This window comes from Macrobrachium rosenbergii, chromosome 24 (assembly GCF_040412425.1).
Source record: "Macrobrachium rosenbergii isolate ZJJX-2024 chromosome 24, ASM4041242v1, whole genome shotgun sequence".
In the NCBI taxonomy this organism is placed as follows: Eukaryota; Metazoa; Arthropoda; class Malacostraca; order Decapoda; family Palaemonidae; genus Macrobrachium; species Macrobrachium rosenbergii.
The window spans coordinates 34456150-34480879 of NC_089764.1; the positions used below are offsets into that span (position 1 = coordinate 34456150).

General features: G+C 40.8%; 5 protein-coding genes across 5 annotated transcripts; 1 reads left to right on the forward strand and 4 right to left on the reverse strand.

Moving 5' to 3' along the window:
* Nucleotides 1–1429: 1429 nt before the first annotated feature.
* On the reverse strand, nucleotides 1430–2599 carry LOC136851839 (integumentary mucin A.1-like). Its single transcript, XM_067126151.1, has 3 exons — nucleotides 2278–2599; nucleotides 1992–2131; nucleotides 1430–1693 (listed from the first exon to the last, which is right to left on the reverse strand). The coding sequence occupies exons 1-3, from the start codon at nucleotides 2597–2599 to the stop codon at nucleotides 1430–1432; spliced, it is 726 nt and encodes a 241-aa protein (XP_066982252.1).
* Nucleotides 2600–4211: 1612 nt separating this feature from the next.
* Nucleotides 4212–4854, reverse strand: LOC136851840 (serine-rich adhesin for platelets-like). The gene is made up of 2 exons (XM_067126152.1): nucleotides 4576–4854; nucleotides 4212–4370 (listed from the first exon to the last, which is right to left on the reverse strand). The coding sequence occupies exons 1-2, from the start codon at nucleotides 4852–4854 to the stop codon at nucleotides 4212–4214; spliced, it is 438 nt and encodes a 145-aa protein (XP_066982253.1).
* A 1443-nt stretch (nucleotides 4855–6297) lies between these two features.
* Nucleotides 6298–7406, reverse strand: LOC136851841 (uncharacterized). Its single transcript, XM_067126153.1, has 3 exons — nucleotides 7278–7406; nucleotides 6592–6669; nucleotides 6298–6459 (listed from the first exon to the last, which is right to left on the reverse strand). Exons 1-3 carry the CDS (start codon nucleotides 7404–7406, stop codon nucleotides 6298–6300), a joined length of 369 nt encoding a protein of 122 aa, XP_066982254.1.
* A 43-nt stretch (nucleotides 7407–7449) lies between these two features.
* LOC136851842 (uncharacterized) lies at nucleotides 7450–16646 on the reverse strand. Its single transcript, XM_067126154.1, has 12 exons — nucleotides 16354–16646; nucleotides 15495–15671; nucleotides 15003–15249; nucleotides 11714–11809; nucleotides 11246–11557; nucleotides 9851–10449; nucleotides 9423–9629; nucleotides 8986–9146; nucleotides 8720–8865; nucleotides 8396–8550; nucleotides 7930–8078; nucleotides 7450–7799 (listed from the first exon to the last, which is right to left on the reverse strand). The coding sequence occupies exons 1-12, from the start codon at nucleotides 16644–16646 to the stop codon at nucleotides 7450–7452; spliced, it is 2892 nt and encodes a 963-aa protein (XP_066982255.1).
* Nucleotides 16647–16769: 123 nt separating this feature from the next.
* On the forward strand, nucleotides 16770–19243 carry LOC136851843 (uncharacterized). Its single transcript, XM_067126155.1, has 4 exons — nucleotides 16770–16863; nucleotides 17851–18180; nucleotides 18367–18603; nucleotides 18819–19243. Exons 1-4 carry the CDS (start codon nucleotides 16770–16772, stop codon nucleotides 19241–19243), a joined length of 1086 nt encoding a protein of 361 aa, XP_066982256.1.
* Nucleotides 19244–24730: the final 5487 nt, after the last annotated feature.

Below are 24730 nucleotides of genomic sequence, written 5' to 3' on the forward strand. Positions count from 1 at the left end.
TCTTGGGATCGCACATTCTGTAGCTTTATGTTGTACTCTGGTGGTATTTGACACATGGGATTACTGTGGATTCTGTAGCTGAGGGTGTTGTACTCTGCTGTGGTATTGATAGTAGTTGATGTAGCAGGACACGTGTGGGATCTTTCTTGGGATGACACATCAGGGATTTCCTCTGTGTACTTGTGTACAGATTGTAGATTGATGTAGACACGGGATCTTTCTTGGGATGTTGTAGCTGAGGTACTTTGGTTGATAGTAGTTGATTAGCAGGACAAATGGGTCTTTCTGGATCACACACTCTCTCTGTAGTACTGTGGATTCTGTAGCTGATAGTATTGATAGTAATTGATGTAGCAGGACACGTGGGGTCTTTCTTGGGATCACACTCCCTCTGGATTCTGGTATTGACACTGCTGGTATTGTGGATTGTAGTAGGCACAGTGAGGTGTTGTACTACTGTGGCTGTAGTATTCATAGTAGTTGATGTGAGCAGGACACGTGGGATTTTTCTTGGGATCGCACACTCCCTCTGTGGTATTGACACTTAGACTGTGGTTATTCTGTAGCTGAGGTGTTGTACTCAGCTGTGGTATTGATAGTAGTTGATGTAGCAGAACATGAGGATCTTTCTTGGGATCACTCCTCTGTGGTACTGACAGCTGGTGTTACTGTGGATTCTGTAGCTGAGGTTCTTTTTGGGATTACACAACATCTGTGTACCAGCTGTGGTATTGATAGTAGTTGATGTAGCAGACACGTGGGGTCTTTTCTTGGGGGTTGTACTCTGCTGTGGCACACTGTGGGATCTTTCTGTGGTATTGACACTTACTGTGGATTCTGTAGCTGAGGTGTTGTACTCTGCTGTGGTATTGATAGTAGTTGATGTAGCAGGACACGTGGGGTCTTTTTGGGGTCGCACACCCTCTGTGGTATTGACACTTGCTGTGGATTCGGTAGCTGAATTGTTGTAGTCTGCTGTAGTATTGATAGTGTTGATACAGGACATGTGGTTTCTCTGGCTCTCTGCTTTGTGATCTTTTGGGATCTATCTTGGGATCACCTCTCTGTGGTACTGGTGTTGCTCAGCTGTGGTATTGATAGTAGTTGATGTAGCAGAACACGTGGGATCTTTCTTGGGATCGCACACTCCCTCTGTGACACTTATTGACAGGTGTTGCTCACTGTTGTATTGATAGTAATTGATGTAGGACACGTGGGGTCTTTTGGGGACACTCCTCTGTGGTATTGTACTGTGGATTCTGTAGCTGGTGGTTTGGTGATTGATAGTAGTTGATGTAGCAGGACACGTGGGATTTTCTTGGGTCACACTCCTCTGTGGTATTCTTACTGTGGATTCTGTAGCTGAGGTGTTGTACTCTGTGGTATTGATAGTAGTTGATGTAGCAGGACACGTGGGGTTTTTCTTGGATCACACATTCTGTGGTACTTGACATTTTCTGTGATTCTGTAGCTGAGGTTTGTACTCAGCTGTGGTACATTGATAGTAGTTGATGTAGCATGCAGAACATGTGGGGTCTTTTTTCTTGGTGTCGCACACTCCCTCTGTGGTATTGGCAGTTACTGTGGATTCTGTAGCTGACCTGGTGTTGTACTCTGCTGTGGTATTGATAGTTGATGTAGCAGGACAAGTGGGATCTTTCTTTAACTCCCTCTGTGGCATTGACACATGGATCTGAGGTGTTTTCAGCAATGATAGTAGTTGATTTAGCAGGACACGTGGGACTCCTCTCTGTGGTATTGGCACTTACTGTGGATTCTGTAGCTGAGGTGTTGTACTCTGCTGTGGTATTGATAGTATTGATATAGCAGAACACGTGGGATCTTTCTTGGGATCACACACTCCTCTGTGACATTGACACTACTGTGGATTCTGTAGCTGAGGTGTTGTACTCAGCTGTGGTATTGATAGTAGTTGATGTAGCAGGACACGTGGATCTTTTCAGCACACTCCCTGTGGTATTGACACTTACTGTGGATTCTGTAGCTGAGGTGTTGTACTCTGCTGTGGTATTGACAGTTGATGTAGCAGGACACGTGGGATCTTTCTTGGGATCGCACACTCCCTCTGTGGTATTGGCACTACTGGATTCTGTAGCTGAGGTGTTGTACTCTGGTATTGATAGTAGTTGCTGTGGTATCTTTCTTGAGATCATAGTATTGTTGATGTAGTGAGGTTTGTACTCAGCTGTGGTATTGATAGAAGTTGATGTAGCATTTCTTGGGATCGCACACTCCCTCTGTGGTATTGACACTTACTGTGGATTCTGTAGCTGAGGTGTTGTACTCTGCTGTGGTAATTGATAGTAGTTGATGCAGCAGGACACGTGGGTCTTTCTTGGGATGCACACTCCTCTGTGACATTGACAGCTACTGTGGATTCTGTAGCTGAGGTGTTGTACTCAGCTGTGGTATTGATAGTAGTTGATGTAGCAGGACACGTGGGATCTTTCTTGGGATCGCACTTTGGTATTGCACAGGATGATCTGTAGCTGAGGTGTTGTACTTCAGCTCTGTTGATAGTAGTTGATGTAGCAGAACACGTGGGGTCTTTCTTGGGATCACACACCCTCTGACACATTTCTGCTGTGTGGTTTCTGTAGCTGAGGTGTTGTGTTGTCTGCTGTGGTATTGATAGTAGTTGATGTAGCAGGACACGTGGGGTCTTTCTTGGGAGTCACACTCCCTCTGTGGTATTGACACTTACCGGATTCTGTAGCTGAGGTGTTGTACTCCTGCTGTGGTATTGATAGTGGAGTTGATGTAGCAGGACACGTGTTACGTAGGGATCTTTCTTGGGATCACACTCCCTCTGTGGTATTGGCAGCTACTGTGGATTCTGTAGCTGAGGTGTTGTACTCTGCTGTGGTACTGATAGTAGTTGATGTAGCAGAGGACACGTGGGATCTTTCTTGGGATCGCACACTCCCTCTTTGGTATTGACACTTACTGTGGATTCTGTAGCTGAGGTGTTGTACTCAGCTGTGGTGATTGAGTTAGTAGTTGATGTGGGGTCAGTGACATTGACACACTGTGGGATCTTTCTCTTGGGATCTGTGCACTGTAGCTGGTGTTGTACTCTGCCTCTGTGGTATAGCAGGACACGTGGGATCTTTTCAGGTTTCACACTCCTCTGTCTTACTGTGGATTCTGTAGCTGAGGTGTTGTACTCTGCTGTGGTACTGATAGTAGTTGATGTAGCAGGACACGTGGGGTCTTTCTTGGGATCGCACACTCTCTCTGTGACATTGACAGCTACTGTGGATTCTGTAGCTGAGGTGTTGTACTCAGCTGTGGTATTGATAGTAGTTGATGTAGCAGAACACGTGGGATCTTTCTTGGGATCGCACACTCCCTCTGTGGTATTGGCACTTACTGTGGATTCTGTAGCTGAGGTGTTGTACTCTGCTGTGGTACTGATAGTAGTTGATGTAGCATAACACGTGGGGTCTTTCTTGGGATCGCACACTCCCTCTGTGACATTGGCAGCTACTGTGGATTCTGTAGCTGAGGTGTTGTACTCAGCTGTGGTATTCATAGTAGTTGATGTAGCAGGACACATGGGATCTTTCTTGGGGTCGCACACTCCCTCTGTGGTATTGGCACTTACTGTGGATTCTGTAGCTGAGGTGTTGTACTCTGCTGTGGTACTTATAGTAGTTGATGTAGCAGGACACGTGTGGATCTTTCTTGGGGATCACACTCCCTCTGTGGTATTGACAGCTTACTGTGGATTCTGTAGCTGAGGTGTTGTACTCAGCTGTGGTATTGATAGTAGTTGATGTAGCAGAACACGTGGGATCTTTCTTGGGATCACACACACTCCTCTGTGGTATTGACACTTACTGTGGTTTCTGTAGCTGAGGTGTTGTACTCAGCTGTGGTATTGATAGTAGTTGATGTAGCAGGACACGTGGGGGGATCACACACTCTCTGTGGTATTGACACTTACTGTGGATTCTGTAGCTGAGGTGTTGTCTCTGCTGTGGTATTGATAGTAGTTGATGTAGCAGGACACGTGGGATCTTTCTTGGGTCGCAGACTCCCTCTGTGGCATTGACACTTACTGTGGATTCTGTAGCTGAGGTGTTGTACTCTGCTGTGGTATTGATAGTAGTTGATGTAGCAGGACACATGGGATCTTTCTTGGGATCACACACTCCCTCTGTACATTATTGACAGTTGGTGTTGTACTACTGTGGATTCTGACACGTGTGAGCTGAGGTGTTGTACTCAGCTGTGGTACTGTGGTAGTAGTTGATGTAGCAGGACACGTGGGATCTTTCTTGGGATGATACTCCCTCTGTGGTATTGACAGCTACTGGATTCTGTAGCTGAGGTGTTGTACTCAGCTGTGGTATTGATAGTAGTTGATGTAGCAGAACACGTGGATCTTTCTTGGGGTCACACACTCCTCTGTGGTATTGGCACTTACTGTGGATTCTGTAGCTGAGGTGTTGTACTCAGCTGTGGTATTGATAGTAGTTGATGTAGCAGGACACGTGGGATCTTTCTTGGGATGACACTTTTTTACTCCTCTGTGGTATTGGCACTTACTGTGGATTCTGTAGCTGAGGTGTTGTAGTCTGCTGTGGTATTAATAGTAGTTAATGTAGCAGGACACGTGGGATCTTTCTTGGGGTCGCACACTCCCTCTGTGGTATTAGCACTTACGGTGGATTCTGTAGCTGAGGTGTTATACTCTGCTGTGGCACTGATAGTAGTTGATGTAGCAGAACACGTGTGGTCTTTCTTGGGATCGCACACTCCCTCTGTGACATTGACAGCTACTGTGGATTCTGTAGTTGAGGAGTTGTACTCAGCTGTGGTTTTCATAGTAGTTGATGTAGCAGGACACGTGGGATCTTTTCTCTGTGGTATTCTGTGCACACTGTGGTTTCCTCTCTGGTATTGACATGTGGATCTTTCTTATCGCACACTCCCTCTGTGGGACATTCTGTGGAGCTGAGGTGTTGTACTCAGCTGTGGTATTGATAGTAGTTGATGTAGCAGAACACGTGGGATCTTTCTTGGGATCACACACTCCTCTGTGGTATTGACACTTACTGTGGATTTCTGTAGCTGAGGTGTTGTACTCAGCTGTGGTATTGATAGTAGTTGATGCAGACATGGAAACACGTGGGATCTTTCTTGGGATCGCACACTCCCTCTGTGGTATTGACAGTTTACTGTGATTTCTGTAGCTGAGGTGTTGTACTCAGCTGTGGTATTGATAGTAGTTGATGTAGCAGAACACGTGGGGTCTTTCTTTGACACTCCTCTGTGACATTGGCAGTTACTGTGGATTCTGTAGCTGAGGTGTTGTACTCAGCTGTGGTATTCATAGTAGTTGATGTAGCAGGACACATGGGATCTTTCTTCTTCCCTCTGTGGTATTGCACTTACTGTGGATTCTGTAGCTGAGGTGTTGTACTCTGCTGTGGTATTGATAGTAGTTGATGTAGCAGGACACGTGGGGTCTTTCTTGGGATCTCAGACACCCTCTGTGACATTGACAGACAGCTGAGGTGTTGTACTCTCTGTGGTATTGATAGTAGTTGATGAGCACTTATCTTTCTTGGGATTCTGACAGTTACTGTAGCTGAGGTGTTGTACTCTGCTGTGGTACTGATAGTAGTTGATGTAGCAGGACACGTGGGGTCTTTCTTGGGATCGCACACTCCCTCTGTGACATTGACAGCTACTGTGGATTCTGTAGCTGAGGTGTTGTACTCTGCTGTGGTATTGATAGTAGTTGATGTAGCAGGACACATGGGATCTTTCTTGGGGTCGCACACTCCCTCTGTGGTATTGGCACTTACTGTGGATTCTGTAGCTGAGGTGTTGTACTCAGCTGTGGTACTGATAGTAGTTGATGTAGCAGGACACGTGGGGTCTTTCTTGGGATCGCACACTCCCTCTGTGGTATTGACAGCTACTGTGGATTCTGTAGCTGAGGTGTTGTACTCAGCTGTGGTATTGATAGTAGTTGATGCAGAACACGTGGGATCTTTCTTGGGATCGCACACTCCTCTGTGGGATCTGTTTCTGTAGCTGAGGGTTGTACTCTGCTGTGGTGTTGATAGTAGTTGATGTACAGAACACGTGGGGATCTTTCTTGGGATCACACACTCCTCTGTGGTGACATTGACACTGTTTCTGCTGAGGTGTTGTACTCTGTGGTATTGATAGTAGTTGATGTAGCAGGTGGGTTGTCGCACACTCCCTGCTGTGGTATTGACACTTACTGTGGATAGCTGAGGTGTTGATGCTGTGGTATTAATAGTAGTTGACAGCAGGACACGTGGGATCTTTCTTGGGATCGCACACTCCCTCTGTGGTATTGGCACTTACTGTGGATTCTGTAGCTGAGGTGTTGTACTCTGCTGTGGTATTGATAGTAGTTGATGTAGCAGGACACATGGGATCTTTCACACTCCTCTGTGGTATTGACAGTTACTGTGGGTTCTGTAGCTGAGGTGTTGTTCAGCTGTGGTATTGATAGTAGTTGATGTAGCAGAACACGTGGGATCTTTCTTGGGATCACACACCCTCTGTGGTATTGACACTTACTGTGGTTTCTGTAGCTGAGGTGTTGTACTCAGCTGTGGTATTGATAGTAGTTGATGTAGCAGGACACTTGGGATCTTTCTGTGGGATCAGTTACATGAGGTGTTGTATCCTCTGTGGTATTGGCACTTACTGTGGGATTCTGACACACTTAGCTGAGGTGTTGTACTCTGCTGTGGTATTGATAGTAGTTGATGTAGCAGGACACGTGGGATCTTTCTTGGGGTCACACACTCTGTGGTATTGGCACTCTGTGGATTCTGTAGCAGGTGTTGTACAGTTGATGTAGCAGGACACGTGTGGTCTTTCTGTACACTCCTCTGACATTGGTGATTTGTAGCTGAGGTGTTGTGCTGTGGTATTGATAGTAGTTGATGTAGCAGGACACGTGGGATCTTTCTTGGGGGATCGCATTGACAGTTACTCTGTAGCCTCTGGTGGTATTGAACACAGTTACTGTGGATTCTGTAGCTGAGGTGTTGTACTCTGCTGTGGTATTGATAGTAGTTGATGTAGCAGGACACGTGGGATCTTTCTTGGGGTCGCACACTCCCTCTGTGGTATTGACACTTACTGTGGATTCTGTAGCTGAGGTGTTGTACTCAGCTGTGGTATTGATAGTAGTTGATGTAGCAGGACACGTGGATCTTTCTTGGGGTCACACACTCCTCTGTGGTATTGACACTTACTGTGGATTCTGTAGCTGAGGTGTTGTACTCTGCTGTGGTATTGATAGTTGTAGTGGGATGGGTAGCAGGTATTGACACACTGTGGATTCTGTAGGATCTTTCTTGATAGTAGTTGATAGCAGGACACATGGGTCTTTTTTGGGGTCACACACTCCCTCTGTGACATTGACACTTACTGTGGATTCTGTAGCTGAGGTGTTGTACTCTGCTGTGGTATTGATAGTAGTTGATGAACAGCAGGACACGTGGGGTCTTTCTTGGGATCAGCTGTGGTACACCAGCAGGACACCTCTGTGGTATTGACACTTACTGTGGATTCTGTAGCTGAGGTGTTGTACTCTGCTGTGGTATTGATAGTAGTTGATGTAGCAGAACACGTGGGGATCTTTCTTGGGTCACACACTCCCTCTGTGGTATTGACACTTACTGTGGATTCTGTAGCTGAGGTGTTGTACTCAGCTGTGGTATTGATAGTAGTTGATGTAGCAGGACACGTGGGATCTTTCTTGGGATCGCACACCTCTGTGGTATTGACAGTTACTGTGGTCTTTCTGGAGCTGAGGTGTTGTACTCTGCTGTGGTATTGATAGTAGTTGATGTAGCAGGACACGTGGGATCTTTCTTGGGATCGCACACTCCCCTTGGCACTTACTGTGATTCTGTAGCTGAGGTGTTGTACTCTGCTGTGGTCTTATAGTAGTTGATGTAGCAGGACACGTGTGGTCTTTCTTGTCTTTGCTCCTCTGTGACATTGTATTGACAGCTACTGTGGATTCTGTAGCTGAGGTGTTGTACTTTCTGCTGTGGTATTGATAGTAGTTGATGTAGCAGGACACGTGGGATCTTTCTTGGGATCGCACACTCCCTCTGTGGTATTGACACTTACTGTGGATTCTGTAGCTGAGGTGTTGTACTCAGCTGTGGTATTGATAGTAGTTGATGTAGCAGAACACGTGGGGATCTTTCTTGGGATCGCACACTCCTCTGTGGTATTGACACTTACTGTGGATTCTGTAGCTGAGGTGTTGTACTCAGCTGTGGTATTGATAGTACTTGATGTAGCAGGACACGTGGGATCTTTCTTTGGGGTCGCTCCCCTCTGTGGTATTGACACTTACTGTGGATTCTGTAGCTGAGGTGTTGTACTCTGCTGTGGTATTGATAGTAGTAATGTTGACGTGTAGCAGGACACAGTTACTGTGGATTCTGTAGCTTGGTGGTACTCTGCTGTGGTACACACTCTTTTGATGGCAGGACACATGTGGGGGTCTTTCTTGGGATCAGCAGGACACTCTTCTGTGACACTCCCTCTTGGTATTGCTACTTACTGTGGATTCTGTAGCTGAGGTGTTGTACTGCTGTGGTATTGATAGTAGTTGATGTAGCAGAACACGTGGGATCTTTCTTTCCCCTCACACACCCTCTGTGGTATTGACACTTACTGTGGATTCTGTAGCTGAGGTGTTGTACTCTGCTGTGGTATTGATAGTAGTTGATGCAGCAGGACACGTGGGGTCTTTCTTGGGATCGCACACTCCCTCTGTGGCACTGACACTTACTGTGGATTCTGTAGCTGAGGTGTTGTACTCTGCTGTGGTATTGATAGTAGTTGATGTAGCAGGACACGTGGGATCTTTCTTGGGATCGCACACTCCCTCTGTGACATTGACAGCTACTGTGGATTCTGTAGCTGAGGTGTTGTACTCACTTGCTGTGGTGTTGATAGTAGATGATGCAGAACACGTGGGATCTTTCTGGGGTGTTGTATTGACAGCTGGTTTCTGTAGCTGAGGTGTTGTACTCTGCTGTGGTATTGATAGTAGTTGATGTAGCAGGACACGTGGGATCTTTTTGGGATCGCACATCCCTCTGTGGTATTGACACTTACTGTGGATTCTGTAGCTGAGGTGTTGTACTCAGCTGTGGTATTGATAGTAGTTGTTGTAGCAGGACACGTGGGATCTTTCTTGTGGGATCGCACACTCCTCTGTGGTATTGACACTTACTGTGGATTCTGTAGCTGAGGTGTTGTACTCTGCTGTGGTATTGATAGTAGATGTTGACAGTAGTTGACACGTGGGATCTGGGATCTTTTTGGTGTTTAGTTGATGGGAACACACACTCTCCCTCTGTACTGACACTTACTGTGGATTCTGTAGCTGAGGTGTTGTACTCTGCTGTGGTTTTGATAGTAGATGATGTAGAGGAACACGTGGGATCTTTCTTCTTCGCACACCCTCTGTGGTATTGACACTTACTGTGGTTTCTGTAGCAGAGGTGTTGTACTCTGCTGTGGTATTGATAGTGATGATGTAGCAGGACACGTGGGATCTTTCTTGGGATCGCACTCCTCTGTGGTATTGGACACTTACTGTGGATTCTGTAGCTGAGGTGTTGTACTCTGCTGTGGTATTGATAGTAGTTGATGTAGCAGGACACGTGGGATCTTTCTTGGGATCACACACTCCTCTGTGGTATTGACACTTACTGTGGATTCTGTAGCTGAGGTGTTGTACTCTGCTGTGGTATTGATAGTAGTTGATGTAGCAGGACACTTGGGGGATCTTTCTTACTGGGTCTGTAGCTGACACCCTCTGTAGTAGTATTGACACTGTACTGTGGATTCTGTAGCTGAGGTGTTGTACTCAGCTGTGGTATTGATAGTAGATGATGTAGCAGGACACGTGGGATCTATCTTCGGATCGCACACTCCCTCTGTGGTATTGGCACTTACTGTGGATTCTGTACTTGAGGTGTTGTACCCTGCTGTGGTATTGATAGTGGTTGATGTAGCAGGACATGTGGGATCTTTCTTGGGATCACACATTCCCTCTGTGACATTAACACTTCTTGTGGATTCTGTAGCCGAGGTGTTGAACTCTTCTGTGGTATTGATAGTAGTTGTTGTATCAGGACACGTGGAGTCTTTTTTGGGATCACACACTCCCTCTGTTCCATTAACATATATTTTTGGCGGTATTGCAGAGGTGTTGTACGTGGGGATCTTTCTGTGGTATTGATAGCGGATTCTAGCTGGTGTTGTGTTGTTGCTTTTTGGGTATTGATAGTAGTTGATGTAGCAGGACACGTGGGATCTTTCTTGGGATCTTTTTGGGCTCCCTCTGTGGCATTGACAGTACTGTGGATTCTGTAGCCGAGGTGTTGTACTCAGCTGTAGTATTGATAGTAGTTGATGTAGCAGGACACGCGGGGATCTTTTTGGGATCGCACACTCCTCTGTGGTATTGACAGCTACTGTGGATTCTGTAGCTGAGGTGTTGTACTCAGCTGTGGTATTGATAGTAGTTGATGTAGCAGGACACGTGGGATCTTTCTTGGGTATTGACACTTACTGTGGATTCTGTAGCTGAGGTGTTGTACTCAGCTGTGGTATTGATAATAGTTGATGTAGCAGGACACGTGGGATCTTTCTTGGGGTTACCTTCTGGTATTGGATTACTGTGGATTCTGTAGCTGAGGTGTTGAGCTGTGTTGATACTGATGTAGCAGGGCACGTGGATCTTTCTTGGGGTCACACACTTCTGTGGTATTGGCACTTACTTGATTCTGTAGCTGAGGTGTTGTAGTTGATGTAGCAGGGCACGTGGGATCTTTCTTGGGGTCGCACACTCCCTCTGTGGTATTGGCACTTACTGTGGATTCTGTAGCTGAGGTGTTGTACTCTGCTGTGGTATTGATAGTAGTTGATGTAGCAGGACACGTGGGATCTTTCTTGGGGTCGGATCTTTGGCACTTACTGTGGATTCTTAGCCGCACTCTGCTGTGGTATTGATAGTAGTTGATGTAGCAGGGCACGTGGGATCTTTCTGGGGTGCACATTCTGCACTTACTGTGGATTCTGTAGCTGAGGTGTTGTACTCTGCTGTGGTATTGATAGTAGTTGATGTAGCAGGGCACGTGGGATCTTTCTTGGGGTCGCACACTCCCTCTGTGGTATTGGCACTTACTGTGGATTCTGTAGCTGAGGTGTTGTACTCTGCTGTGGTATTGATAGTAGTTAATGTAACAGGACACGTAGGATCTTTCTTGGGATTGCACACTCCCTCTGTGGCATTGACAGCTACTGTGGATTCTGTAGCTGAGGTGTTGTACTCTGCTGTGGTATTGATGGTAGTTGATGTAGCAGGACACGTGGGATTTTTCTGGGGGTCGCACACTCCCTCTGTGGTATTGGCACTTACTGTGGATTCTGTAGCTGAGGTGTTGTACTCTGCTGTGGTATTGATAGTAGTTAATGTAACAGGACACGTGGGATCTTTCTTGGGATTGCACACTCCCTCTGTGGCATTGACAGCTACTGTGGATTCTGTAGCTGAGGTGTTGTACTCAGCTGTGGTATTGATAGTAGTTGATGTAGCAGGACACGTGGGATCTATCTTGGGATCGCACACTCCCTCTGTGGTATTGACACTTACTGTGGACTCTGTAGCTGAGGTGCTGTACTCCGCTGTAGTATTGACAGTAGTTTCTGTAGCAGGACAAGTGGGATCTTTCTTGGGATTGCAAGTGATCTGTCCAGAAAATATCAGATTTAATGAATTTAATAATATGTAAATAAAAAGGTTACTATGTTTGCACTGAATATTAATGACAATTTATGCATACACACACACACACACACACACACACACACACACACATATATATATATATATATATATATATATATATATATATATATATATCTACCTTACACTGAAAGTGGACTGAATTTTTTATAATTCATTATTACTAGTATTACTGAAAATGAGATAACATTTCTATAACCAGACTTTCAAGGGCAAAATGGTACCAAGCATACCTTTATGTTAAAAAATCTATAGAAGCAGTAGAGATTAGAAGTTGAGAAATTAAGAACAATATAGCTAAGTTAATTAACAATAACTTTATATAATCATAAACATCACAAGAAATCAGATATACTGAGACCAATGGTAGAGAACTGTAACGTTACAGCCTTCTTAAAATTAAAAGCATTGTCATTAATAATGCTATACTGAAGAAAAACTGTTCCAGATTTAAAAGTACACAGAATTAAAGCACTACTGTAAATGCAAGTTGCATAATTCTTGCAGCGATGGGGATAAGAATATCACTTAATCTTCCTTACTGAATTTATCTATTGGGAGATTATGGAATAGGATACCTCCTGGCAAAGGTCAAAAGCTTTACCTCATAAGTATCATAGTTTTTAAAATAAAAACAAATAATCACTTCGAGCAATCTTACCTAAAAAGATCAAGAACCTTGTAGGCCTATGATACCTATACAAGAGAATACTATTGGGATAATCTTAAAATATAAGATCTGTCGCATTTGCGATTAATGTCATCATCCTTGTAAGTATAGGAAGCAATGCAAACAGCACTTAGTTTTATGGTAGTGTCGGAAGATATATTTTTTTATGGTAGTGTCGGAAGATTAATTTTTTATGGTAGTGTCGGATGATACATTTTTTTATGGTAGTGTCGGAAGATACATTTTTTATGGTAGTGTCGGAAGATACATTTTTTTATGGTAGTGTCGGAAGAGACATGTTTTTATGGTAGTGTCGGAAGATATATTTTTTTATGGTAGTGTCGGAAGATACATTTTTTTATGGTAGTGTCGGAAGATACATTTTTTATGGTAGTGTCGGAAGATATATTTTTTTTATGGTAGTGTCGGAAGATATATTTTTTATGGTAGTGTCGGAAGATACATTTTTTATGGCAGTGTCGGAAGATACATTTTTTATGGTAGTGTCGGAAGATACATTTTTTATGGTAGTGTCGGAAGATATATTTTTTTATGGTAGTGTCGGAAGATACATTTTTTATGGTAGTGTCGGAAGATACATTTTTTATGGTAGTGTCGGAAGATACATTTTTTATGGTAGTGTCGGAAGATACATTTTTTTATGGTAGTGTCGGAAGATACATTTTTTTATGGTAGTGTCGGAAGATATATTTTTTTATGGTAGTGTCGGAAGATACATTTTTTAAGGTAGTGTGAAAATTTATCTTTTTTTATGGTAAGTGTCAAAAGATTCAGAACATTTTTTCAAGTGCGGTGAAAATTGGACGAGAGCGATACACAATAACCAACCAGCTGGATTCCGAATCTTGCCCACCAATGGACTTTTTCAGATCTATATACAGTGAACACCCCGAATTCGCGGGGGATGCGTCCCACACCCCCCCCCGCGAATAGGTCAAGTCCGTGAATGCTTAAAACCCCTCTAAAAACACTTAGAACTGCCCGTTTTGATAGCTTAAACCAAGAAAAACCCTGCAAAATGCTTATACCTGAGTATTTTAATAGTTCTATCACAAAAAGTGCATTTATTCATGAAAATTTTATGAAAATACAGTAATTAGTGAATATTTCTCAGTGAATACCGCGAATGGGCGAATTTTCCGCGAAAAATGGATAGCTATGTTCCACAGAGAAACCCGCGAATGCGTGAGTCCTCGAACCATGAGAACGCGAATACGGGGGGTGTACTGTAAAGAGACCAGTAGCAACTTCATTTTACAATTAGGAAGAGGGCGGGGAGGTGATACATTTTTTTTTGAAATTTGCATAATTTTCATAAGGGACTATTCTAATTTTTAGACCAAAAATCATATTACCAGTAAAGACTAAAAGTTCCAGATCAAAAATAACGTATAATCAACTAACTTTGAGAACACGTCAGTGTGTCATGATTTAAGTTCCATATAGAAGAACTTGAAGGATCAAATGTCCTGCAACTCTAAAGAACACAGGAATTATGGAGACTGGTCAGTGTAATTTTTCAATGAGAAATTAAACTCCCTATTTGATCAAACACAGTATTGCATTATTCTCCTCTCATATGGAAAAAGTTATTTAAAAATGCGGCAATATATCCCGAGTCTAGATGAACGGAAACCAGGAATCTTTGTAAAAAAAAATCTGACCTTGATCTTTTCAATTTCAAAGCTATGATTACTCAAAATCTCTTTCACGTTCCTTAGAAAACAAGTTTGGTGAGCAGTAGTTCGTGTTTCCGACAGCCTCCTTCCATTTCTTTATGGCTGTACCATCAAGTTTTACTATTACCAAGTTGGGACAAGACTTTATAAACCCATTTTTTCTTCAGTATTACTGAAAACATACTGTTAAATACGGTGCCAGTTACTCAGGAGCTAATGGACCCACTGACTTTGGCTACAGTTATAACTTGTGTTTATATATATATATATATATATATATATATATATATATATATATATATATATATATATATATATATATATATATATATATTTATATATATATATATATATATATATATATATATATATATATATATATATATATATATATATATATATATGTATATATATGTATATATATGTATATATATATATATATATATATGTGTGTGTGTGTGTGTGTGTGTGTGTGAAAGACAGAGTAATGGCAGAGCTGAATGGCACAAAAGTGGACGGGGTTATGGTAATTTTGAGAACGACTGTGGAAGCTGATATATTTTCAGAACGTAAGAATGGCAGAGAATCTGGGAGAAATCTGATTTCTACCGATAAGCTTAGGGAAAAAAAGAAATTACGGTGTTCTATTTGACCAAACTTTAACTTATATACTAATGCACCTAAATTCAAAATTATAGACAACTCATCACATTTGTGAATTAATGAAGAAGACAAATTGATGAGGATCTAAAAGTAGTGCACTTACTTCAGAAGATACTGGACTTGGAGTTCCAGACGTGGATGATGTTTCCGTAACTGATGTTGCTGTTGACAGTTCTGCAAAAGACATTAAGTTGAAGGTGTCTCCTATAGACGATCCAGCATAAATATAATCTGAACGTGGATAAGCAACTGTTGGTGATGTTTCCCCTGTTCCCTTGTGACTAACTGATGTTGAAGCTGTTGGTATTTCTGTCAATAATGCTGAGTTTGCAGTTTCTGCTTCAGATGACCTAACAGAAATTGAATAGGAGCTTGGTGTGTTAGTTGTTGAGGGTATCTTTGTTATTTTTTATATTCTCTACAGATATTGTTGAGTTTGGAGTTTCTGCAATAGATGATACAATAGAAATTGAATCTGAACTCAGAGAGTCATTTGCTATGCTTCCCAAGTTTCCTTTTGAACAACTAATGTTGATGCATTTGAAACATCTGTAAATAATGCTGAGTTTGGAGCTTCTGTTTCTGATGTTCCAACAAAACCGAATCTGAACTTGGAATGTCAGCTGTATATGACGTTTGCCCAGTTCTCTTCTGGCTTACTGATGTTGGTGCTGTTGACAAATATGCAAATGCTGCTGATTTTGGGGCTTCTGCAACTGAATCTGAAACTGGAGTATCAGCTGTAGGTGAAGTCTTTAAAGTTCCTTTTGGACTAATTGATGTTGATGCTATTTAAATTCCTCTTAATATAGCTGACACTTGACTTTCTACTAAAAATGACCCAAAAGAAACTGAATCTGAACTCAGAATGTCAGCTGATGCTGATGGGGCTAACATTTCTGTTAACCCTGTTGAGTTTGGAGTTTCTGCTATAGATGATCCAACAGAAATTGAATCTGAGCTTTGAGTGTCAGTTCTAGTTGATGTTTCCCAATTTCCCTTTTGAGTAACTGATGTTGATGCTTTTGAAATTTCTGTAAATATTGTTCAGTTTGGAGTTTCTACTACAGATGATCCAACAGCAACTGAATCTGAACCTGGAGTGCCAATTGTAGATGAAGTTTCCCAAGTTCCCTTTGGACTAACTAAAAAGGACGCTATTGACTTCCCTTTTAACACTGCTGAGTCTGAAGCATTTGCTTTGATCGTTCCAATAGAAATTAAATCTAAATTTGAAGTGTCAATTGTAGATGATGATTTCACAGTCCCCTTTCGACTAAACAATATGCTATTGACTTTTCTTGTAATACTGCTGAGTTGGAAGCATCTGCTATGGTTGACCCGTAGATGATATTTTACTGATGCCATTTTCACTAACCGATGTTGGCATTTCAATAAATCTTGTTAAGTTTCAAGATTGTACTGTAGATGATCCAACAAAAATTAAATCTGACCTTGAAGGTTCATCTGTATGAGATGCTTCCCAAGATCCATTTGGACTAACTGATGTTGATGCTGTTGAAATTTCTGTCAGTATAGTTGAGTTCTCAGTTTCTACTATAGATGAATCAACATCACTTGAATATGGACTTGGAATGTCAGCTGTACAAATTTCTGTTAATATTACTGAACTTGAAGTTTCTCCTGTTGTTGAACTGACAGATAGTAAATCCGAGCTCTGAGTGTCAGTTGAATTTGATGTTTCCCAAGTTCCTTTCTGACTAACTGATACAGTTGCTGTTGACATTTCTGTTAATATTTTGAAGCTGGATTTCTTACTGTAGATACTTCAACTAATAACGAATCTGAGCTTGGAGTGTCTGCTGTAGATGACAATTAATCAGTGCCCTTTGGCATAACTGATGTTGATATGGTTGACATTTCTGTTAATGCTATTGAGTTGAAAGTTTTTGCTACAGACAATCCAACAGAAACTAAATCTGAACTTGGATTGTCAGCTATAGGTGATATATTTCAAGTTCCCTTTTGACTAACTGATGCTGATGCTGCTGACATTTCTGTAATTATTGTCGAACTGGGAGTTTCTGTAACAGATGATCCAATAGAAATTATATCTAAACTTGGAGTTTCAGCTGTAGTTGATGTTCCCAAAGCTCCCTTTCTACTAACTGATGTTGATGCTGTTGAAAATTCGGCAAATATTGTTTAGTTTGGAGTTTCTGCTATAGATGAACTAACAGAAATGGAATCTGATCTTGGATTGGCAGCTATATTTGATATTTCCACGGTTCCCTTTTGACTAAATGACATCGCTGCTGTTGATATTTCTGGAAATATGGCTGGTATAGGAGTTTCTGCTGTACATGATCCAGTTGAAAGTGAAACTGAACTTTGAGTGTCATCTGTAGGTGATGCTTTCTTGGTTCTCTTTTCAATAACCGATATTGATGCTGTTGAGATTTCTGTAAATATTGATGAAGTTGGGGTTTCTGCTGTAGGTGATCGAACAAAAACTGAAGTCAAACTTCGATTTTTAGCTGTAGATGATTTTTCTTCAGTTCCCTTTTAGATTAACTGATGTTGATGCTGTTGAAGTTTCTGTGTATATTGTTGAACTTAGAGTGTCTGCTGTGGATGACAATACCTGAAGTTGAATCTTCACTTGTCAATGTAACTGAAAGTTTAGAAAATATTGTTGCTGATGATATCTCAGTTGTTGTTTCAATTGTTTGGAGTTTCTGCTAGTCAGTGGAGTTGAAAGAGAAGTAGATAAAGTTGATAATGATAACAATGAAAATGAAATAGTTGATGTCTCAGTTGTTGCTGCTGTTGTTGAGTTTGGAGTTTCTGCTGTAAATGACACACCTGAAGTTGAATTTTCACTTGTCAATGTAGTTTGAAAGTTTAGAGGATAATGTTGATGATATCAATGAATATGAACAGCTTATGTCTCAGTTATTGTTTCTGTTGAGTTTGATTTTCTGCTGTAGAAGATATACTTGAAGTTAAATTTCCACTAGTCATTGTAGTTGAAGCAGTAGTGGATAATGTTGATTATGTCACCCATGAAGGTGAAGTGGCTGATGTCACAGTTGCTGTTTTTTTTGAGTTTGGAGTTTCTGAAGTTGAATCCTCACTTTTCATTGGAGTTGAAAGTTTAGGAAATAATGATGATGATGATAGCAATGAAGGCAAAGTATCTGATCTCTCAGTTGTAGGTTCTGTTGAGTTTGAAGTTTCTGCTACAGATGACATACTCGAAGTTGAATCACTTGTCAGCGTATTTGAAAGTTTAGGTGATGACGGTGATAATGATATCAGTAACGATAAAGCAGCTGAGGTCTAGGTTGTTTCTGTTGAGATTGGAGTTTCTGCTGTAGATGACATATCTGAAGTTGTATCTTCACTTGTCAGTGTAGTTGAAATAGTATATGATGATGCTGGTGACATCAATGAGGACTAAGTGATTGATGTCTCAATTGTCAATGTTGAGTTTGGAGTTTTAGCCATAGCTGAGGTACCTGAAGTTGTATTTTTATTTGTCAGTGTAGTTGGAACAGTATATGATGGCGTTGATGACATCAACGAGGACAAAGTAGCTGATGTCTCAGTTGTTGTCAATGTTGAGTTTAGAGTTTCTGCTTTAAATGATGTACCTGAAGTTGTATCCTCACTTGTCAATGTAACTGAAATTGTAGATGGTGTTGAAGACATCAGTGACGACAAAGTAGCTGACGTCTCAGGTGTTGCTGCTGTTGTGTTTGGAGTTTCTCCCGTAAACGACACAGCTGAAGTTGTGCCTTCACTCGTCAACGTATAGTTGAAATATTAGATGACGATGTTGATGACATCAATGAAAACAATGTATCTGATGTCTCAGTTGTTGTTAATATTGACGTAGGAGTTTCTGCTGTAGATGACATACCTGAAGTTGTATTTGCACTAGTTGAATAAGTAGATGATGATGTTGTTGACATCGATGAAGACGAAGTAGTCGAGTTCTCAGTAGATGGCGATGTTGTTGACATCGATGAAGACGAAGCAGTCGAGTTCTCAGTAGATGATGTTGTTGACATCGATGAAGACGAAGTAGTCGAGTTCTCAGTAGATGGCGATGTTGTTGACATCGATGAAGACGAAGCAGTCGAGTTCTCAGTAGATGATGTTGTTGACATCGATGAAGACGAAGTAGTTGAGTTCTCAGTAGATGATGTTGTTGACATCGATGAAGACGAAGTAGTTGAGTTCTCAGTAGATGATGTTGTTGACATCGATGAAGTAGTTGAGTTCTCAGTTGTTATTGTTGTTGAAGTTGCATTACAAGTGCAAGGTGCACCTTCCATCTGTATTATGAAAATAAAAAAAAAATCGGCAAGTTCATAAAGCCACGCGACAGAAACACACTATAATTTATTCTTAATAAATAATGAATTGCTTACTAAATATGCCTATGCTTCTGGTAAATAGGTGTTTCTGCCACAACGAATTACTTAACATTGTAGACAGAACAACTGTTAACAGGCATTAACGTTTCAAGAGTAAAATGGAAGGTTCATTGTTATATTACAAGCAAAATTTAAAAAATGGTCCAACAGTTGAATCAAGAATGAAACGTCTCTGTAAAATTCTACACTCTGACACTTACAGAAGCATTACTAGCACAAACATACCTGCTGTACTTTCTTAACCTAAAGCATTCGTCTTTATGCATGTCCAGGTACAAAAACTCTAGAGCCATGGGTATTATGATGCTTTTGCTCTAAAGCTTATTCCAGACAAATGTATTGTACAATATGGTTGAAAGGAATAAATAACAATCCACAGTCCATCATAACGCTTCAGTGACAGACACCACTGCGACGCCTAAAATGTTCGTTGCATCACATTTGCTTCATAACATGGTCACCTAATAAATACTGGGTTATATTTTTGGATGGTTGTTTTTCAGTAAATGAATGATTTAATTCGCAGATAACTGTGCAAAAATATTAAGGCAACACCTCAACAAGTTGCACATTTGTACCAGTCATGTCAATGACAGTTTTCTTACCTTGTCCAGCACATATTCTTCCAGGAAGTATTTGCGTTCAAGAACAGGAACGGCAAGAAGCATCTCCAAATGCGGACTCATTTCTCCTGATGTCAAATTCAGGCTGTTTATCTTGCTAGCATTGGCCTCCCTGAAATTAACATTAAACATATTCCTCTCTACCTATCTTTCCTTGCAGTAGAGTTTGTTTAGGGTAAACAAATACAAAATGAGAATTTTATATGCTAAATGAAAATTTTCTTCAGTCTAAATTTTATATCATAAATCTTAATCTCAACATTTAATCACCACTCTTTGTCCATTTGTTGCAGTACTTGAGTTTCCTCAGCCAATGCTCTTCTTTGAGATCCTGTACTAGCCATCCCAACTCTTAGGACCACCATAATACTCCTTTGACCAACAGCACTAGGCTCATTTTCAACATAACTCATGATAGAGGGCTAATTACTTCTGATTATGGAGTCTTTCTCCTTCCAAAATCAGTGAGTGAAATATTTTCATGCTGAACTTGAAAAAAATACAGGCTTAACAGCCTGCTGAAGTTAGATTCTAAGGCATTTATTGCTTAGGCCCAAAACCCAAAGACTGAGTTTTTGGTTGAATCTGATAATTTTTGATGGTTACACATATGTTATGGAACTGCTCTTAAATGAAGGCTGTTGCAACCATTCGTAAAGCTGAACACATCTGATTAGAGGACTGTTCAGTGGAAATGACATTTCGAGTATCACGATATTAAAACAGTCAAGTTCTCTGAAGTCATATCCCACCCCTTGCCAAAAAAAAACCACTTTTGTAAACAGAAGTATGAGTTTGATGGAGCAAGCCTTTCCCATCCAAAGATCGCCCAAGTTCGTCTCAACAGTGAACGTCATCATTCAACTCTTTAAAATAGTTTTCCCTTTTCCCAATTAAAAACTAAAATCGTACTTATCAACGAAGCTGACGTTCTTGATCACTGGTATTTGAAGTGGATGATCATCAACAGGAGTCTCAGAAGAGCAATAGCAAGGAGGCGAGTCACATTCACAAGTTGTTCCCACGTGATCATAAAAGAAATACTGTTCAACCTGGAAAATGGATTGACGGAAATTGAACTTGAACTTAGGAGCAACTTGATTTTTTTATAGCTTTTTTCCTTCTTCTTCTTTTTATGGTCATCCTGATCATAAAAGGCTTTTGTTTTCTATTTGATGTAACATCTACTGGTGAGAGAAAGGATAAAATAAAAAACATTGGTATTATATTATATACAAGCCCTCTTACCTGCACGATTGGGTAAGCCGCTGTTTTCACTTCCCCAATGAATAGCAATGGCATATAATAACTGGAAGAGTCATTTCCATCTTGTAACAACATTGGCAAAATTATTACCAAACCAGGTCCGACATTTACATCATTAGAGTATGGTTCCTGTGGAAAAAGAGACATTTAGTAACTTAAAAAATTATTTTTGTATAAAAAAGACAAATCCAAAAGAAAAAGATATTGCTATTTACACACACTGGAGAGGCAAGTCATGGTGATTTAACCCCACAGAATTTCTAAACAAATAATCCTGAAAGAAATAAGCAACTTGTATCTGTTTAGCTCTTGACACTATATACTGTTAATTAACCACAAATTTTCAGTAAACTCAGAAAATTAAATCTTGGGTATGAGAATAACTGGTAAAATGGATTTTCAGTTGTTCATCTTCTAAACCTGGAAAGATCCACAAGCTAAATATGTAATGGCACTTAACCCTATGGCTCTGGAAGTCGCCATCCAGGGTGGACACTTCTATGAAAGCTTAAACCTAACTCATCTTAGTTGAGGCCATTCAACAGTCAGCTTTCTGTCGGACATGGTCTTAATAAAAAAGAAATTAAGTATCTAATTTTCATAATTACCATATCAAATTATACCTATACTTAACTAACTCAGGACACTTGCTGCGTCGACACTTATCCGTGGTGAATGTTAAGTGAGATATGTTGAGATCAGAGGACACACACACACACACACACCCAAAAATAACCACTCAATTTGTAAAGTTCTCATACTCTTTCCTTCTACAGAATGTGCTTAATCTGTTATGCGAATGATAACATTTTTTTTTTTCAATGTTTCAAACAAAGAGAACCAAGTTTTGCAGAACCTTGACAAAAGAGTACCATTCCAAAAGTGTCTTTACATAAATCGTTCTATCAGAATACACAGTTAGAAAAAATCATTTTTTGAAAGTAACCATTCACAATAGCTCTTGCTTCATTAGGACTACTGTCTCAACAGAAGGGTGTAAAAAAAACCTCATGCGAGAGCCAGGGCCTCAAGATTTAACATTTAAACAATTCTTAGCACTGCAGAAATGAATACAGCTCTCTGTAATGAAAAAGGAAAAGCTTCAGTCACTATAAAAAGAGAGCTTTTTTTAACAACGAAAACTGACTTACTGGATACTGCAGGAACTTCAATTCATCGTTACTCATGTAATAGAATGAGTAATTGGAAGTCAAATTTCCTGACTGCTCAACAACTGTCTCAGAGGAAACAAAAGCATTTTCGCTGTCCTCTAGCCTGTAAATCAGAGTAGAAGGTCATACACTTATTAGTGTAAAGGTATGTATATATATATATATATATATATATATATATATATATATATATATATATATATATATATATATATATATATATATTACAGTTGGAGTTCTTATATTACTGTCACATTCTTATCAAAGATTCCCTTTCCTCATCCTGCAGTAAACTTTGCATAATGTTATAATAAATTACTTACCCTTACATTTTGGTGCTCTCTTCCAGCTTGATATAATTTCCATTATTACTATAATAAACAGTCACTTCCTAATAACTGTGTTTTTTATATATATATATATATATATATATATATATATATATATATATATATATTCTCATATATATTCCATTCGTCCCTTTAGCTCGTTAGATAGAAAATCAAATTTAATGGCAGTTGGAGGAGACACCATGAAGGTGGGGTGAACTTATGTGGGCCTACCCACTCGCATCATCTGATTTGGGGGAAAACATAGCAACCTCTTAGACCCCGCATCATCCGATGTTGGGGAGTTAGATAGCCATTAAGGACAAAAGGGCCAATCCGGGCCGTAAGTGGGCTATTATCCTGGCCCTTAAGGACTTAGCTATAAGACCGATTTTCCCTATGACCTTTCGCTGGCCGTGTGACTGCTTTCACACCGCCGATGTCCTGTGCCCAAAACAAAAAAACAAAGCGAATGCGATGCCCTGCGACCTGGACGACAAGGACTCCTTCTGTGTCCGCCACAGCATATAGTTGGTGTGGGACTTTCTCTCTGTGTTGGCACGGATCTGGAGACTCCTGCAGCCAAAATTCGTGTTTTGCAAAGAGCTCTATGCACAGAAGGAATAAGGTACGTCTGGAAGCAATCGGTCTCATGCCAGCAACCGTTTTTCCTCGTGAATTTCTCTCCATTTTCAATATTTCCAACTTTTCATCTTCCTAAACAAAGCCCTCCTTTGTCCAATCAGACCTAGCAGCCCATTTGCCCCTCATGACTTGTCCCAAGCTCAAATTAAATGAGTTCAGTGATCATAATTAGATCATTCCCACCATAGTGTTACCTGTGCTAATTAAATCTAATTGATCAATTCCTCCATCGTGCATAAGTAATTTCATGTGAGAGAAAATTACTGGGTTTGAATGCTACCCTGGAATTCTCTTCCAGAACCCTGTTATCTGGCTCTTTGAGCGGTCTACCACTGCCTTGTGAACCAAAAATAGCGTATACGTTTAACTGCCATCCTGCCACATGCAAGAGTCTTCTGATTAGCAGTCTGGGGCACTAAACAGTTCCCCCCTTAAGGAATCCAGTTGCGAAGAAGACTACGTGCCAAACGGTGTAGAGGTCGTTCAGGGCAAAAGAGCAAATAATTGAAAGCTTTCAAACTCAGCGCTGGGTGGGCGCAACCTAGCAATACTGGTGAAAGCTTAGCAATGTTGATCTGTTCGAAGGTCCATGGAAACATATCACGTGTAGCAGAAATAGAATCAGCACCAAAAGTTCTAGAAAGAATATCTGGTTACAAGTCCAGATTTTGAGGAGTATCTGTGAGAAGTCATATGCTCATTTGTGCTTGTGGGAGGGGCCAGTGAGGCAAAGTTTGTGAGCTTTTGTAAAAGTATGGGTCATTAGGGCAAGAGAGGTCTAGTGCAAGAGACGCAGTTTGTGCAAGCTCACGGTTACCTGGTGGGAGATGGATCGTGGACAAAGTCCACAATCATGGGAACAGAGTTAAAGTCTGTTCAGACATCTGTCTTGACTTAAATACAGACTACTGACCTGTTGAATTTAAAATGAAATAATTAGATTTTGGTTTCATTTTATTTGAAGTGGGGGTTTAATAACCCATTTTTTGCTTATTTCCATTTAAACTATTATTCTGTTGGGTTTGCAAAATAAACTATTTTTGTAGTTTAGGGTTTGAGTTATACACCACAGATAGGAGAGAGAGAGAGAGAGAGGACTTCTCACCTGCCATCTATGGGGGTGTCAAACAGATTTCAGGTAAGGCCTATACCCCCCTGGAGGGGGGTAACATATATATACACACACACACACACACACACACACACACACATATATATATATATATATATATATATATATATATATATATATATATATATATATATATATATATATATAAAAGATAAAATCCAGAAGGAAACAGAACACTGGAGTGCTGCAAGGCCTTTCGTAAAGGACGTAAGTGTCGAAAGGCCTCACAGCACTCCAGTGTTTCCGTTTTCCTTCGTG

Excerpts from the sequence above, each read along its gene's own strand:
- LOC136851839 (XM_067126151.1), bottom strand. The coding sequence starts at position 2,599 with ATGTGTCAGAGGGTGTGTGATCCCAAGAAAGACCCCACGTGTTCTGCT. Across the intron at positions 2,132-2,277 it reads CCTCAGCTACAGAATCCACA|AGTACAACACCTCAGCTACA; the intron begins GTAAGTGTCAAT and ends TATCAATACCAG. Across the intron at positions 1,694-1,991 it reads CCTCAGCTACAGAATCCACA|ATCCATGTGTCAATGCCACA; the intron begins GTAAGTGTCAAT and ends AAAACACCTCAG.
- LOC136851842 (XM_067126154.1), bottom strand. The coding sequence starts at position 16,646 with ATGTCAACAGCAACTGTATCAGTTAGTCAGAAAGGAACTTGGGAAACA. Across the intron at positions 10,450-11,245 it reads CCTCAGCTACAGAATCCACA|CTGAGTACAACACCTCGGCT; the intron begins GTAAGTGCCAAT and ends TCAATACTACAG. Across the intron at positions 8,079-8,395 it reads CCTCAGCTACAGAATCCACA|CAGAAAGTACAACACCTCAG; the intron begins GTAAGTGTCAAT and ends TCAATACCACAG.
- LOC136851843 (XM_067126155.1), top strand. The coding sequence starts at position 16,770 with ATGGTTGACATTTCTGTTAATGCTATTGAGTTGAAAGTTTTTGCTACA. Across the intron at positions 18,181-18,366 it reads TGACGGTGATAATGATATCA|CCATAGCTGAGGTACCTGAA; the intron begins GTAACGATAAAG and ends TTGGAGTTTTAG. Across the intron at positions 18,604-18,818 it reads CAAAGTAGCTGACGTCTCAG|ATGATGATGTTGTTGACATC; the intron begins GTGTTGCTGCTG and ends TTGAATAAGTAG.
- LOC136851841 (XM_067126153.1), bottom strand. The coding sequence starts at position 7,406 with ATGTGTCCTGCTATCAACTACTATCAAGAAAGATCCTACAGAATCCAC. Across the intron at positions 6,670-7,277 it reads CCTCAGCTACAGAATCCACA|AAAGATCCCAAGTGTCCTGC; the intron begins GTAAGTGTCAAT and ends CTGATCCCACAG. Across the intron at positions 6,460-6,591 it reads CCTCAGCTACAGAAACCACA|AGGAGTGTGAAAGATCCCAT; the intron begins GTAAGTGTCAAT and ends TCAATACCACAG.
- LOC136851840 (XM_067126152.1), bottom strand. The coding sequence starts at position 4,854 with ATGAAAACCACAGCTGAGTACAACTCCTCAACTACAGAATCCACAGTA. Across the intron at positions 4,371-4,575 it reads CCTCAGCTACAGAATCCACA|CTGAGTACAACACCTCAGCT; the intron begins GTAAGTGCCAAT and ends TCAATACCACAG.